Source organism: Gasterosteus aculeatus, chromosome X, assembly GCF_964276395.1.
Source record: "Gasterosteus aculeatus chromosome X, fGasAcu3.hap1.1, whole genome shotgun sequence".
In the NCBI taxonomy this organism is placed as follows: domain Eukaryota; kingdom Metazoa; phylum Chordata; class Actinopteri; order Perciformes; family Gasterosteidae; genus Gasterosteus; species Gasterosteus aculeatus.
In genome coordinates this window covers 8,971,314-8,985,182 of record NC_135698.1, presented here as the reverse complement: position 1 = coordinate 8,985,182, position 13,869 = coordinate 8,971,314, and the positions used below count along the sequence as shown (strand labels likewise).

Here is a 13,869-nt window from a genome sequence, read left to right as displayed (position 1 = left end):
TCATCGTTTTTCCATGGAGTTTTTCCTCCAAAGAATAAGAAAACGAGTTAGTAATTTGTCATTTCATATGGCATAGACAACAGCTTAATTTTTACTTGCACGAAAGTTTGAATGTTTTAGCGTATCATGGCCAGAGAGAAAATAAAGGTTACTTTTATTTTTGCAAATCACTCTTAAGAAAGCATAAACAATATAGAAATGCTGCCAACACTTCAACATAGTCAGAATTAAAACAAGATTGAAACTAAAACACCATTTTGGCTGAATAAATTAGCTTACAAAAACATAGGTAATATCAATATAATACTTACAATGCTCAGTGAAATCAAATTATAGGCTTACAAATGTAAGCTCACTGCTTTACTCTTTTCTCCCCACAATTTCTGAAATTCTTTGTCACTCTCTGCCTTTTGTTTCTTCTACTCGATTTGAAAACAAGTGGACGAGAAGTTCATTAAATGGAGGACTGCAACTGAGAAGCGGGGTGAAATGGAGCAACAAAGTCTTAGTTGACTGACAGCTCAGTTAAAACATTGCCGTTCACATCCTCTTTCTCCTCCTCCTCCCCCCGGCTTTGTGTGGTGGAGGCGGCTGGTCCAGAGTCAGCACAGATGACTTCCCTAGAGGCCTCACTCTCCCCCAGGCAACGGTATCCCCTCAGTCAGCCTTTTACATGGTGGTCTCTTCCCATTCCAGCTCAACATCACCTTGAGACCAGCACAAAGGTGTGGAGTGAGCGCTGTGCTGTGGGGGGCGCGGGTTTATTCAAGTGTGTTGTTGCATGCGAGTGTGTTTACCTTCCATGGCATCGAGGGAGTCCATCTTCTCCAGAGCTGAATAGCTGACAAACCAGATGGATTGGCTGTTGCCTTTGTTGTTTAGAAGTTCCAGTGTACTTTGGTGCAGGAAGATGTACTGGGCCTGACACGCACATACAGATACACATTTACAGACACTGGGCTGATGTCGAAACAAAATGAATTTCATGTAGAATTGAGTCGGGAGTCCTACTGGATTATAAATTAACACCATGACATTTCGTTCAAGGCTTTTTTCCTCCCTTTCAGATGACAAACCTATCAGAGCTGATCCACAGATTTAATTCCAATTTATTTAGAAGGATGGGCAACATTTTAAAACTCACCACTGTACATCTTATTTCGAGATAGCTTCCCATTGAGATGAGAGTCTTTCACCTGGCACATTGGCTGAAAAAAGGTTTTTAGGCTTCCTCCTGTTTTTCTGGCCCAGAGCTCACTCATTAGCGCTTAACCGGCTGAGTGCAGAGAGACGGGCGCTTGATGCTGCCAGAGATGAATGCACACAGCAACTCTTTTGATTGGACTGCGATGGACAACGAATGATAACCTTCACCCCTGAAGGAATTTGGTTTACTTTCTGTCAGTGTCTATTTGTTAAGCTGAATCAACCGAAAACCATATGCCAAATTAGATCAGTGGATTGCTGTTGACTCCAAGAGAGGACTTGAGCAGACCTCATCAAAGTGACCCAACAATTCATTTTAGTTGTCTACCTTGCTGTATCACATGAATTTAAAGCAAAAATGTTTGTACAATGTTCCTCTTGACCTCCTAGCGCTATTCAATATTGATTTATTCATATTGGTATATTGCTGTGAGCCTGGTTGAAGTATACACTATAACAAATTGCTGTAAATTTACGGTGCATTTCTAACGGTATCTTACAGTATGTCATAATTACTGTAACATACAGTTAAATTTTAAATTTTATTTTGGTTGGTTTTACAGGGGCTCTGGATTAAGGACGCCAGCTGTTTGCTGCGGTCAATTGAAAGTGTTCTATAGCGTATTGTTGCAATTAGTTTACCTTGTTCCTAATGATTTTATGATTCATTTTTTTATTATTGTATACATGCGGCATATTTTATGTTTTGTTCTTGGTTACAAATGCCTAACATTTTTGTCTTAAAGGCATATAATAAACTCCAACCACTATGACCGAAATGAGTTTGGTCGTCTTTCTTTCATTTGTGGAGAATTAAATGCAAAAGTAAACGGTAACATTCTGGTATTTATAACACAAAAACAGTAATCGTATGGTAAAAAACTGTAATCCAATATACGACAACATACCGTATATTACAGTAGGGCACTGTTAATAAAACAGTAAGTGACTAGCATCGACTGACAATAAATGGCAGTTAATTCACAGTAAAATTGGTTCAAGTTTACATACTAATAGTAACATACAGTAATCCGTTTTACGGTAACATAGTGTAAATATCATTTACGGTATTATACCGTAAAAAACGGTAAATTCCTGGCGTCCTTGCTGCCAGTAAAATACCGTTAATTTACCGTGACATTTTTTAGAGTGTAGGATCTGTTAAAATAATCATTCATGGCCCTTTTATTGTAAGCTCAACAGTAGAAAGCAAAATAGGATCCTGGAAATATGAAGTAATCTTTGCAAGATCTTATGCAAGAAAATTTGCTTTTGTTTTCACTTTGACATTAAGTATTTCAGATGAAAGTGTGCAAAATAGGGCTTGTTTAAAACTGTCTGCAATGACGCTCGTAACCTTTAATTGATTTGAATGGTGGCCTCTCTCTCGCCGAAGCACTTTCTCATATTCTGTATGGCTGGACCAGCATGCAGCAGCATGCAGCTGGCTGTCAGGCACACTTAACTCTGCTGTCTCAAAGAATCAAGCTGCTGTTGTAGTTGCAGACACTCCAGGCGCATACTTCACAGTCAAAAGAAATCACAGAAACAATAAAACCATAGTACAGAGGAAAAGCACAGGCACTGGGAAGAGGGTCCCTGCAGACACACACCGCTGCTCTGCAAGTAATGCCTCAATCAGGTGCTGTTTCAGCGGGACTCCTGCTCAGCATGTGGCTTTAATCCAGATAATTTCCTTTGTCAATACAATAATTTACTAAATGTTTTCTCCTGGGGATCGGATCCTAGCAGGACATGAATTTTAAAACAAGAAGTAGAACAACTAGGCCACCATTTGTGTCCTTTTGAGGATTCTTAAGTGTACTGAACCAACTTGAGACAACATGCTGTATTATACCTGTCATACTATGTCTTTTGTTTATTCTCTCTGGTTTGGGAACATTCGACCACAAGGACAAGACAGATTATTCTATTTGAACTGAACTCACCAGATTCTGTACCATACACATCCTCTCACTGCGGAGCTCCGCCACGAGGCCATAGACATCCACAAAGTCGTGATCTCTGACGTGCTGAATAACGTGGTCCAGAGCGATAAACACGCCTGTTCTTCCCACACCGGCGCTGAGGAGTAACGAGAGATGCACTTTGTGGATGAAACTCCTTTTTCCCCACCAGAAACAGAGTAGAATACACTTGGCTGTAATTTATACAGTGTCAGTAAACTACCACTGACGTGGCGCGGTACCTGCAGTGGACCACTATGGTGGTGTTGTTGTGTCTGTGGGATCGGACAGCTTTCACAAACTTAATGAGAGTGCTGCAGGACTCTGGCACTCCATGCTCGGGCCACGATGTGTAGTTGAAGTGGCGAACCAAAATATAGTGCCCGTGCTGCACAGAGGAATTTACACAAGAAATTAAGTGCAATTAATATGAAAGCTACGTCACATGTATTTGGAAAAACGGTTTATGTTTGTGCGAATTGGAACAAATAACTCGACAATAAAGTTCTGAAAGGAGTAGAACGTTTTTGGGAACATGTGACTAGTCTCATTTCTGTGAGTTAATTATGAAACAACGGCAACAAGAGAATATTACATCAACTTAGAATAAAGGCTTGAAACATCTTTGTGTGTGCGTGAGGGGTTGTTGGTTACCTTTTCTACTTTCAGGGTTCTGACCGTCCAGTCAGGAAGGACTTCCTCTGACACCTTTGAGATGAGAATGTCACTGAACACTGACATTGGCTTATTGTCCTCTGGCCAGTACTTGTGACACCGAATCTGAATGGTCACACACACATAAATACACAAACACATCATATCTTTGCAGCAGATATCATACGAGTTGTCCAAGACGTCACCCGGCCCGTCCTCTGAATACTATTTCATAACAGTGGTAAATCTCCCTTGACGCACTCTGCCTTTCTCATAACACTGCGTGAGCATGGCGATGGTGTGTGTTCCCGTTTCCCAGATCATTCTCCAAAAGTCAGCCACTGTGCCCGGCAGGGGGCCCTGGGTGGCGATGAACTCGTTGGGACAAAGGTAGCCCTAGAAAACAAAAAGAGCGGCAGGTGACAAAAACTCAAGCAATAATCGCTCACAAATGGAAAAGCTCTAAAAGGCTGTCTATCCCACAGAATCACCAGAGGACTGGGAAATGTCTGGAACAAAGTGGGCTTTTAGCATCTGGTAGCTGGTACTCACTGAGACGAAGCTGGCGTTGATGTAGTCAGAGCCCGCGGATCCCGGTTCAGACAGCAGCTTCACTCGGTTGTTATTGTCTGGCGTGAGGTAAAAACATGTGACATCCAGACGCAGTTAATGGTAGAGCTGACACACATCGTTGGTTACACACTATGAGTATCTTTACTCTGGAAAAGTCCTTTCCAGCCTGAGCACTTACAAGGTTTGATGTTGGGGAAGCGGTTCTTTGATTTGTTCCAGGGCAAGTCTGCATCTGTGGTGGCCAGGTCATGCAGCAGCTTTGGAAGCTCCTGGGGAGACAATATGTAGCACGTCAGTAATCACAAAGACACACAATGTCGGGGCACGTATTCTTAAAACATTTTGAACTTAATAAAAGTAAAGGTTCTCTTTCACACCTACTTTATTATGGCAGACATTTCAAATGTTGAAATCAAGAAATCACCAGAATGATCAAAGTTTGGGTCTTAGATGGCTGCAGTAGAGGTAGAGGACACTTTTATGACTATATCATTAGTTAACAATGATAAATAAAGAAAAATCTATTATTTAGAATAGGGCAGCTTTGGACAACTATTCCTCATAAAATGTTTCTCTGTAAAGACAGTAAAAAAAACCCTGGTATTAATTGATTTCACTTTCCATCCGTCTTTGCTGTCCACACGATATCACCCATTATTATTATTTGCTTCCTGTGATGTACCAATCTTCCAGGAGGACGCATTTCTTCACAATTTATTTGATCAAATCCAGCAGTTTTTATATTATTTTGTGTTATTTGATATACCCCTACATTTTACACATGTGTGATAAGCACTTGTCCTGTTGGTAGGAAAACTCTTACAGCAAACTCCTCCTGGAACTTGGCATTGTCATTGGCACACAGATCCTCTACGTGCTGCAGAAAAGACTTCTTGTTGACGGGCCTGACGGAGAGGTGGGGCAGAAACACACATACATACATGTGAGGAACAGAGGGGTATGTAATATGTAATACTGTATAGGGAGGCACAAAGAGGATCATTGATCTATGCTGCAACTATTGTGTGTATATTAATATGATTCTTGCAGGGTGACTTACTTGAGTGATTTCCTGTAGCTGAGCAGCCTGGACAAGAATAGACAGCAAAGATCAACCGAAACACCCCCAAAATGAAGCAAATAGTCACAAACCACTCTGTGGTAATTCTGCCCATGACAACTGAACTGATTGTCATTGCAGAGAGTAAATGGCATTGTAGGTTAAAGCAAAGGTGGCTAAACTATTTCATAATCAAGTCCACTTTGATTAAACACTGATGCTGATACGTTTCTTTAGAATGAAACATGTGGTCATTCCCCATTTCGGATGTTGTTTCTTTGCAATACTGAAGACACTACGCAGATCTATTGTTTTCCACTTGAAAGCTTGGTGCCCTTCAAGAGCCTTCAGAGCAATTTCGAGATAGTGAGTGGGTAAACAAAATAAAATAGTCTCAAGCAGAGAAGTGTCTGCACAGCTCTGCAATCCCTGCCAGTGAGGGAAGAGGAGGAGGAGGAGGAGGAGGAGGAGGAAAAAGGCTGACCCGCTGATGTCCTTTGTCAATGCCAATGGGTGATTAAAAGCATTATGGTTAACTTGACAATGAGCCGCACATAGCGACGTCTGAAAAGTGAAACGCAACATGCAGACAGAGCACACACACACGTCAAAAAGCCCAACTTACTGGATGACATATATCTCTTTCCGCCTAAAGAAGAAGGAAGAGTACCTGGTGAAATAAGATTGGTAAGTTGATGCAAGTGTTGTGCAAGGGAAATCATTTGTGCCATTGCGTGACAAGAAAAAGTGTGTTATATCACATTTAAATATGTGGTGTTTATACAGATCTTGGCTCCAATAAAGCAGAGCAACAAACAATCTTAATGATGCCAGCTTACAAGAGAGCTGATGCAGCCGAGTGGTACCAACATGCGATGGTGACAAGCCTACAATCTTACTTTTTTGGGAACATTTCATGAGTGGAAAGCAAAGTATCCTAAGGCACTGTCTCCTTTTTTGGGACTACAAAGAGTCACAGCAAAAATGTTGTCTTTGAAGTTTAATAAGGAGGGCAAATATGTGCTATATAAGGGGCAGCTGTCTGGCAAGAAGAAGCCCTTTTATTTATCTATCTTGAAGGTTTTATGTTTTTTTATTATTTATTGAATTCCTCTTGAAGATAACCCACATTTAATACCGTCCATCATTAAATAGGTATTCTATAGATGGTGGGATGGACAGTGTTTATGCTCATTGGTTAGTATTTATCTAGTTTAAAAAGTCTAACATTTTTCATTGTAATACTCATGTTCTCTCTTGTAGATTCCTCTTAGCCATCAATTCACACACACCAAAACCAAATGAGCTTGATTTTTTTTCTCCCCAGTTTGACACACTTATTGTCGGCATACTTATTTGTGCCAAAGCAGAAAAAGGGGTTGACACTCAATTTGAATGAGAGGATGGTTGAAGAGAGAATGACCCGTTTGTTCTGCAGACAAGCGAAGATACATTGCAAAGTCACAATGATGCTGCGTTATTTTCACACCACTAAAGGGCTTTGTGCTGACATAAGCGCAGATAAAGGTAACTAAGAGTTTTGTCTTGTTGACTAAGGTATAAAATCTTGTCTGCAACAGTTAAATCAAAGACTAACCGGTTGAGTTTTTCCTGTTTCAGCTCCAGATCTGCAACGGCAATCAGCTGATCCAGTTTACACTTGGTCTCTATGATCTCTGCCTCTCTGGGTGAGTAAGTCCCGCCCTCCTTCTTGCGCTGATGGATTCTAACATGTCGAACAAACACATCTAGTTAAATACAATGTAAAAACATTGTAAAACATACACACAAGGAAACTGATTTATTGGAAATCATCCAATGTGAAATTTGTATTGTTTTGCTCGTTACACTGCAGATTGTAATTTTCGTGCATTAACACTCAATTGCAATCAATGTTGCAAATCATTGAACGCCAGCTGCCGGCTTACTTGACAGAGCCACAGATGATGACGATGAGCAACACGGCCAAAAAGAAGGAGAGCAAAACACCCAGAATGATCTGCTCTTCTCTGGTCAACAGTCCGTCCACTGCAGAGAGAAGAGGAGAAGAGGTGACAGCGTCACACAGAACTATGGAAGTTATACATTCCAAAAAAAATATTGAGACAAGTAAAGAGATTAGTATGAATACCTGCAGTTTTGACATGATCGGAGTACTCCGAGTCTGTGTATTGACCATTGATATTCGTGGCTCTGAACTTGAACCTGTTAAATACGGAGCGGTCCAGAGTCAATTTAATATTATAAAACATGTGGATACGATGATCTTAAGTTGTTGTGCTGGTGAATGTGCGCTGCACTTACACATAGACGGTGTTTGGCTTCAGTGGCCCATTGCAGTAAATGTCAGTGTTGTTCTCCTTTCTACAGTCATCGTTCTGACCGATCACGTACGTTTCTGCCGTAGTGGGATCTAGTCTCGCTGCAGGCCGCAGGCCCACAGACACACTGCGACCGCCTCTGACCCGTGTGCTTGTGCGCACAGACCCGTCCTCCAACGGACACGGCGGGTTGGGGAACCCCGTGTCGGTCAGGTAAGGGGCGGCACGATCAAAGGCCTTCTTCCAGTTGGTCAGGTTCTGGATGTCCTTCACTGTGACAGGATGAGTAAGTCAGGCAGAGAGAAAAGGAATCACAGGGCGAATGAGTCAAATTTCTGCTGACTTTAAGCCCTTTGGCTTTTGCATACATTTTGACTTTTGCCACTAGATTCCACTAGAGGCTTGAAGCCAAAAGCAAGGCCGATACCCAAGTCTATTCAACTAAAAGTGACAGATGTCAATGTTTCTGAGGAGTCATACCCCCTGACTCCGCCACGATGACCTGAATTTTTGTGATTGGTCCGTTGTCATCCCTGTAGAAACAGGCAGGCATGCGGATGGTGATACTCCTGTGGGTTACCATGGCAACCCCTCCATTGCCTAGCACTGCCGTAGGTATTTGGGTTGGTTTGGCCGGGGCTGGAACACACACACATACACAGACACAAACACATACGCAAACAAACAAACAAACAAACAGACAGACAGAGGTTGTTGCGTGAATACAATGGAAAGATGTAGAATTAGTTTGATGCTTTTCCATAGAGGTCATTAAAAACAGTGCACTGCTCGGTCCTTTACAGCATCAACACACATCTGACAATATTGCTATGTTATATTTACTATGCTAGAATAGACCTGGAATGGCACCATTTTTTTATAACAAGAAATGCTGCCGAGCAATGCGGAGCACACTTAATATATTGTGACTTGTACCTATGATTTCTGTAGTTATCTGGACGGGTGGGCTGGGTGGGCCACTCCCAGCCCCGTTCTTTGCTAAAATCTAGATGCGAATAGAAGAAAGGACAGAATGGGGGGCAAGCACAAAAAGGAGTTAAAGAAAATGACATTTGAACCGGTTTAAACTTATCTGGGTTTGGGCCGTGAGGGTGTGTAATGTGTGTGTAATGTGTGCGTGCTTCACCTGGATGCTGTAGCTGTGTCCTCCCTTTAGGCCTCTTATGACAGCACTCATCCTGTTTCCCTCTCTTTCTGTGATATTAAGGCTGATGTTCTGGACCAGTTGGTCTTTTTCGTAGATGTACACAAAGTAAGCAGTTATTTGTCCATTGGGCTCTCCTGGAGGGGTAAAAGTCACCTTCACATGGTTCACCTCCTCTGGGATAACTGATACTGTCACATTCTTGGGAGGGTCTTTGGGCTCTGGGGACAAAGTACAAATGGTGTGAGAAAAGATATCTGGGTGTATTTACAGGTGGACAGGAGCTAGGTGCGCCCGATATTTCCACATACCCTCCTCCATTGTTTGAAATTCAATAGGCCCGATGGATTTTCCATTGCTGGCAGCGTGCTCCAACGGACCAGTGAACGCGGTGACAGTCACCGAGTAACGAGTGAAAGCAGTCAAGTTGGTCACAACGACAGTCGTCAACTCTCCCGGATCTCTGACCGTTGAGAAGTTCAAACCAAGACCAACCACCTGGTGTGACGTGAGAGTTCGTGGAAATATTTAATACTCGCATGTGGATGATCACAGTTGGATCAACGCAGCAATGTTGGTTATCGGTGTCATATTGGGTTCATGTAAAACCAAAACTCGATGAACTGACCCGAACGAGATAAGAAGTTGGTCCAGAGAGAACAGCGGGAGCACCCCATGAAATGCGAAGGCTGTTGGATGAGGGCATCACATTCAGGTCCCGGGGAGGCTCATCAGGGTCTGACGGAAAACATAAGAGGAACACAGAATGCTTATGATGTCAAAAGCCTGTCAATTGTTGCCTAGTTATCATGCAAATGTACATTGATTTAAATGTAAGCCTTTGTGCAACTTATGAATTCTGAATCTCTGAACAATTTCAACCTGTTCTAATACTGTAAAGAGAAAGACTTTCTTTTATAGCAAAATACAATTTTATTTGAGTTTAAGAGATGCCCTTACTTACTTATACACAAACAAACATCATTCACATTTATTCAAATTGAAAATAAATAAAACAAAATACTGACTAACTGACAACTGTTTCCCCGCAACACAAAAAGATGTCATCTTTGTGACGCTCTTACTTCCAGCCAGTGTACGTGCATGTTTCCACTGTGTATATTCCCCGACTCCAGCCTTGGTCACAGCAGCCACTTTGAAGCGGTAGTATCTGTACTTAGCCAAGGAGTGGAGTGTGACGCCGCCGTTCTCTTCCATGCCATCCGACGCGTTCACTGACACTGTGGCATTAGAGTCCACGCAGCCTGGGCTCAGTTCATCCTCTGGGAGCGGCTTTGCGGTACTCAGTGCATTTGGCTCACAGACTGTTGAAAGCAGCTGCACGATGATGTGGTACCCAGTCAGGAGGCCCGGAATGGAAAACGGTGGAGTCCAGTGAAGCGTCACGTTGTTAGTTGTGACCTGAGAGATGGTGAGGAAGCGAGGGGCAGCCGGGGCTGTTGAGGTAGACAGAAGGATTGGACGAGGTTATGGAGTCAAGAGATCGGGATATCAGCAATTAAAAAGATAAAACGTTACACAATACAAACCAGCTGGCTACCTGATTCAGGAAGAGTGGAAGCAGTGCAATTCAGTCCGTCTCCAGGTCCGGCAGAGTTGACTGCGGCAACAGTGAGCGCATACTGGTGGTCTGGAGACAGTCCAGTCAATGTGTACTCTGGTGCGTCGGCCTGGTAGGTGTAGAACTGTGAATCTACCTCCACCAGAATCTCGTAAAAAATGATCTGACCATTAGGGTTGGCAGGAAGTTCCCAGAACAGCTGTATTGAATCCCAGCTCCGTCCTGAGCAGGACAGGTTGCCCACAGCATCGGACACTGCAGGCGGAGAGGTGAGAGGGTAAAATGTGTGGGCTGCAGATAAAATGATTTGCTGACAGAAGTCTTGTTTTACAATTGATTTGCTTTAACTTATTCCATATTTTTACACACATTTGTTACCATATTTCATTTGTCTATCTATCATTGATTTCACAGCCGGCCAATCTGCATTAATAAACCCGCTGCTCTTGAGGAGAATCACATTTGGCTTTTCTTATACTATTTAATGCTGCTGAGCATCTTCACTTCCTTCACAAAATGAACCTCTTTGGAGGAGCCTTTGAAATAGTTCCAATGTTTTAAACCAGACCTACATCAGTGTAACATCCCTTCTGGGTAGGCAGTGTGTGCTTTACCTGACTCGTTAGTGGTGAAGGTCACTGGGCTGCTGAACTGATTCCCATGGCCCACTCGGGTGTAGCTGTAAACACTGATCTCATAGGAGCTATGAGGCCTGAATCCTGATATATACTCTGTGGTCGTTGTACCGGAGGAGTTCTACACACACATTAAAAACAAATGACAGGAGATTAAATCATCCAATCCTGTTTACTGGAGTGTATAATATGGTATTGTATAGGCAACCATACGTGCATGTATATGTATGTCTAATGGTGCTGCCGAGTGCTTCCCTAAGTGTGAAATTAGAGCTAACGTGGGCGTGACTGTGTGTAGTCTCAAATAGTGTGTCTCTGGAGTGAGTGTGAGTGTTGTTATTGTGGAGAAGCTCTTGGTGTGTGAAATTACCGGTTACCTTGTGTGTGACGGAGTGTGTGATGAGGTCTCGGATCCTGAAGCCGTACTGTATCACCACTCCATTGGGCTCCAGGGGAGACTCCCAGCTCAGCAACACAGAGAATGCTGTGTGGTTATATATGGTGAGGTTGCGGGGAGGAGACATGGGCCCTGAAACACAAAGTGAGGCAGATAGAGAGGAAGACTAGATATACAACCATATCTTCATTAATAACTATCATCTTATTAGGATTTTAGAGACAATTTAAACCGGCGTTCAAACTAACCTCCTTCATCGGTGTGCAGCTGCAGCAGCAGATGAGGCCCTGAGCCTTTACGTGTTGTGGCCGTAATAGTGAGGTTGTAAGCTGTGTATGGGAATAAGTTGGTAAGGACGAATGAGGTGTTGGGCGTATGGGTCGTGTTGGAGCCCCCCGGGCCGATCAAAGTCAGAGTATACTCTGTTATCTCCCCATTGGCCTCCAGAGGGCGCTGCCAGATCACTGCGATAGAGGAGGACGACAGATTCCTGGAAGACACCAGCAACGGAGCCGAACTGGGAACTATGGAGAAAAAAAACGGTTTGACAATTAGCACACGAACCCTGCTCCATAAGTGTGTGTGTGTGTGTGTGTGTAGATGAACTCACCATCATCATCCGTCCTCAGATACATTGTGCTGGTGTGGTTGTATGCGGCACCAGCACCAGTCGCTGGGGTAACAGTCAACACATAAGGAAAATACTTCTTGAGTCTTGTGAACAGGAAGACGTTGTCGACTGTTGTGTGCTTCATGGTCTTGTTGACAGCTGGAGCCCCTTGGTTGGATGCGTCTGGGGGGGTCCCCGCCTCCTGTAAGGTGAGCAGGTAGCTGGGACGGCCGTTTGGCTCCATGGGGGGGTCCCAGCTGACGATGATAGCCGTGGAGCTGAAGATCTGAGCACTCAGGTTTCGGACTGAGTCACTTGGCACTGCAGGATTGAAAAAATAATAATTGAGTCACAATTGTGAACACGTTAAAACACTGGTTCAAGACAGTGAGTATTTCAATGAATTTACTGTACAAGGAAGCTGTACATTCTGTCAATCAACGATTCACATTTATATTTGAGGGAGAATGAAAAGCGCCCAGTCATCACCACCATTTTAACAAAGCAGGGTCATAATCATTGACAGCATTGTTGTAATTAACAAAATCAACGGCAGCGCGTCACATAGAACAATATGACATGATGTGACTTTAACAACACAGAAAAACACCAAGTTAAATCCGCATTAAAAAAGGAAACAATACCCTGCAACATTAAATGACGTACAGGAGGGGAGATAGCACTCTGAAAACAGTGGAAAGGAAGAGGGTTGAAGAGAAAATACTCATCCTGCTCATTCCCAGCTCCTCCTCTGTTTTAATGCATGGTAGAAAAAGAAAAGGGAAATAAAGGAGAAAACAGGGGACAGAACTTTAGAGATCCATCAGATCCGTGAGTGGGTGTAAGGGGCCAGGTGTGTGTGCGATGTGTGTGTGTGTGGGTCTGAGCCAAGTAGGGGGCCTGGCTGTGCAGGAGAGACAAGGTGCCTTGATGATCCGGTGCTTGGATGAGAGTGGAGCAGCTAGAGCACAGGCAGAGATACAGAGTCAGTACGAGCAGTGATCATTCAGAGAATACGAACACAGCGCTAACCAGCACATAACACCGTACATTATATACATTATAGTACATAATATGAACTGTGTGCGTGACAAAGTGTGCGGTGGCTGTCTGCACCATTTTTCCCAAAATAACATAAAAACTAAAAGATTAGTTTTAAATACGTATCACTTTTTATAACTTAATGTCACATACAAGTTTAGATTCTGGAAGAACAATGCGCAGCAAAAACCTTCTCAAATTGGGCTTTTCTTCTATATTCTAAACAACTTTTGCAGCCTTAGCAAAAGAACACTCAAACTGGCGAGGTTTTTATGTAATTTTTTTTTTGGGGAAGTTGAAGAGTTTTGAAAAAAGTGTGCAGACTCACCCTCAGGTCAAACTTTGAACCATTGTGTTCAATAACTATGTGGCGTGTGGTATTTCATGTTTTTATATTATTTTAAAACATATTTGTGTAAATGCAATCGTGCTTGTGTGTGTGTGTCTAACTGACCGTCCTCTGGTAAGAACAGATAAAGTGACTCGCTCCAGACCCCTCCGTCCCCCTGCACTGTGCTGGAGGTCATCCACAGGGTGTAGTTTGTGCCCCCATTAGCTGCCTCAGAGTGTAGGAGAGAGCTGACTCGGGAGATGCACTCGCAGAGACTTCTGAAAGAGGAACTCTCTGTTGAGAAAAAAAAGGTATTATGGTCCTATT

The 13,869-nt window shown here is 43.1% G+C and overlaps 1 protein-coding gene across 1 annotated transcript in view; it reads right to left on the bottom strand.

Moving 5' to 3' along the window:
* Nucleotides 1–137: 137 nt before the first annotated feature.
* The window catches only part of LOC120808875 (phosphatidylinositol phosphatase PTPRQ), a 30,008-nt gene continuing 16,276 nt past the window's right edge, over nucleotides 138–13,869 (bottom strand). The window contains 27 exon segments of the mRNA XM_078083000.1: nucleotides 138–707; nucleotides 798–921; nucleotides 3,156–3,291; nucleotides 3,416–3,561; nucleotides 3,828–3,953; nucleotides 4,089–4,223; nucleotides 4,380–4,456; nucleotides 4,579–4,669; nucleotides 5,224–5,305; nucleotides 5,461–5,487; nucleotides 6,086–6,130; nucleotides 7,058–7,186; nucleotides 7,389–7,488; nucleotides 7,592–7,665; nucleotides 7,765–8,053; nucleotides 8,262–8,420; nucleotides 8,718–8,787; nucleotides 8,929–9,167; nucleotides 9,258–9,444; nucleotides 9,575–9,684; nucleotides 10,032–10,403; nucleotides 10,508–10,783; nucleotides 11,143–11,284; nucleotides 11,541–11,692; nucleotides 11,809–12,084; nucleotides 12,171–12,491; nucleotides 13,666–13,834. Of these exon segments, the coding sequence (XP_077939126.1) occupies nucleotides 670–707; nucleotides 798–921; nucleotides 3,156–3,291; nucleotides 3,416–3,561; nucleotides 3,828–3,953; nucleotides 4,089–4,223; nucleotides 4,380–4,456; nucleotides 4,579–4,669; nucleotides 5,224–5,305; nucleotides 5,461–5,487; nucleotides 6,086–6,130; nucleotides 7,058–7,186; nucleotides 7,389–7,488; nucleotides 7,592–7,665; nucleotides 7,765–8,053; nucleotides 8,262–8,420; nucleotides 8,718–8,787; nucleotides 8,929–9,167; nucleotides 9,258–9,444; nucleotides 9,575–9,684; nucleotides 10,032–10,403; nucleotides 10,508–10,783; nucleotides 11,143–11,284; nucleotides 11,541–11,692; nucleotides 11,809–12,084; nucleotides 12,171–12,491; nucleotides 13,666–13,834 (4,092 nt within the window). The 3' untranslated portion in view covers nucleotides 138–669.